General features: G+C 35.5%; 1 protein-coding gene across 1 annotated transcript in view; it reads left to right on the forward strand.

Moving 5' to 3' along the window:
- Window positions 1-1,343, forward strand: part of MFF (mitochondrial fission factor) — a 31,246-nt gene extending 29,903 nt beyond the window's left edge. Inside the window, exon 10 of the mRNA XM_012642472.1 lies at window positions 1,023-1,343. Coding sequence (XP_012497926.1) covers window positions 1,023-1,154 — 132 coding nt within the window. The 3' untranslated portion in view covers window positions 1,155-1,343. The remainder of the gene's footprint in view (window positions 1-1,022) is intronic.
- The last annotated feature ends 1,164 nt before the right edge of the window (window positions 1,344-2,507 follow it).

Here is a 2,507-nt window from a genome sequence, read left to right on the forward strand (position 1 = left end):
TAATTCTGGCTGATGTTAAAAAATCTTGATATTTTAGTGAACTAGTACAGACATAAATTGCTTTTTTGGCTTTTGATATGTGGAGTAATCACTTTGGGAACCTTTGTTACTATGTTTGATAACTATTTTGGAAACCACTGCTTTCAGTTTGCACAGTATCTCTACATACATATTTCTTGTTTTCTGTAATAAGTGCTGTTTTGGACCTGCAGTTTTGCTTATGCATATTTTTAATGTGTACTTCCACAGCGTCTAGAATCACACAGACATACACACATGTGGGGAAGGCATATTTGGTGTTCTCACTGTGTCTGTGCCAAGTAGTTGTAGAGGGAAATTGGATGAAATAAAGTATTTTTAAGTAAAAATCAGTAACGGAGCATGAGCTTAGGCAGCAGTTATTCAGCTCAGGGCTATTCATAGTCAAGACCAACAGCTGAGGATGGTGCTGTCAACCAGCAACATTTCTAGCACCTGGGGAATTAGCCTTTCAGACCTGAAGGGTCTGGGTGACCTATCGTAAGACCCACTACAATAGATTATTTTATGGGACCCTCTCAGTAACTCAGAGAGGTGGACAGAGAAGGCAGGTATAAACCAGGTTAAAGATGAATAACTGAGAGGCTGAGTGACAAGAAGCTCATAGAAGAGGCATAGAAAGGGACAGGAGTACTGTGTTCTTCCTGCTGCGGTAAGCCTGCCTAAATGTGTGCTTAGTCTTTCCTACCAGAATAGCAATATGTGTGTAACAGTTTTCCCTGCTCCTTGTCTGATCAAGCAAGAAAGGAAATAGACCCTTTCGAACTCAGAAATTTGAAGAAGGGAAAGAGTATTTAAGTGAATTTAAGCTGTCATGAGTAACATTTTTTCCTATGGGTAGTTGTGTTTATTTTGCTCCAAATGATGAAAGTTTACATGTTTGTAATAATTCTTTTGACAAATTATACTATTTTATAAGAATCCAGTTACTCTATGCATTAAAGCTGCTGTTTTGTATTTTTTTGTTATTGTTTTTCACTTAGATAATCAAACTAAATAGACGTCTACAACTTCTAGAAGAGGAGAACAAAGAACGTGCTAAAAGGGAAATGGTCATGTATTCAATTACTGTAGCATTCTGGCTGCTTAATAGCTGGCTCTGGTTTCGCCGCTAGAGGTAACCTCAGCTTTCAAAAATATTGTCTCAACAGCGGAAATATAAAAGATTTGCAAACTTCGTTGTTTCTGTCTTTGCATTGTATGCCGTTTTATAGTCCATGCCCTGAAAATGTATTTCTTCCAGAAAATGGGGGGGAAGGACCTATATTTGTAGAAGTAAAGGTATGTTCTGTCACTCAGCTGTATTCGCCTGCTTAAAATTCTCCCTTTGCATGTTTTGTAAATAGGCTCTAGTGTTTTGTTTTGTTTTGTTTTTTTGAAGAAATTGAGTTTTTGCTTCATCAGTCTGCACAACTAATTCTGAATGGGCGAGAGTGTATAGAGAATGGATTTAGAAAAATAGCTGTAAAAGAAAAACAACATTGTTTTGTTTCTCCAACACTATTAGATTAAACAGTTTTGTTAATAGACATGTTTGCATCCGTATTTCAGCATTAACACTTTTGAAGTCTTGATCTGGTGCCAGATTTAAGAAAATTAAACCACCTAATGTTTCATGATTGCCTTCATTAAGCACCTGTATGGATTAAATTAAAATAATTTCTAACATTTCAGCAGTTTATCTAATATGTGTGCAGTATTTTCATTCTCATTTTCATTTTAGTTTTGCAGGTGGTTTTCTATAAAATACGTTTTTACTAAGTCCATGTGTGAACGATTTAAAAAAAACTACAGAATAAGGTACAAATGTAGTGTATTTAATAAACTGTCAACCAAAGCAGTATTTGTCTATTGAAAGATTTTATTTCATCATATCGTGTGATGAGCTAAATTTCATATCATATTACCTTATATGAGTCTTTCTGTCTCAGGAGTAAGTAAAGCAATGAATGTAGGTGGCAAGAGCCTGCTGTACTTCCTTTTAGATCTTCATCCTCGTAGTGGTGGGCACTGGTTGCATTGTAGGTGTTTTTCAAATTTATAGTATCTATAAAGTGGTTCAGATTAAAATAACTTGAGTTGTATATACTTTTTCCATTGTTGTATTGACTTGCTAATTATACTAAATCTCAGGAGAATTAAACTCACTGGTGAAACCAAGTCCTGGGCACCTTTAGTTCTCAAAACTTTTCTTTTTTGTGGTTTAGAAATGGTTAGATATAATTTAGATGCAGTATTCTCCACACATCTTCATTATCTTTCTTCCAAGGCACTGAGTTGTGGGAAAGGCAGTTGAGGAAATTCCTGAGCTACTCAGATACAGGTAGATTTAATGCTGCTTTGCTTTTCTTGCTTATCTCTCATCCCTCCAAAAACTATTAGGAGGAAGATTGTTCTCTGTACTTAGGTTTATTATGAGTTTGATGACAATTTTTTTTTTTCTTTGCCCATGGATGTCTTCTGACTTT

The sequence above is a fragment of the Propithecus coquereli genome, unplaced genomic scaffold (genome assembly GCF_000956105.1).
Source record: "Propithecus coquereli isolate 6110/MARCELLA unplaced genomic scaffold, Pcoq_1.0 Scaffold18, whole genome shotgun sequence".
NCBI lineage: Eukaryota > Metazoa > Chordata > Mammalia > Primates > Indriidae > Propithecus > Propithecus coquereli.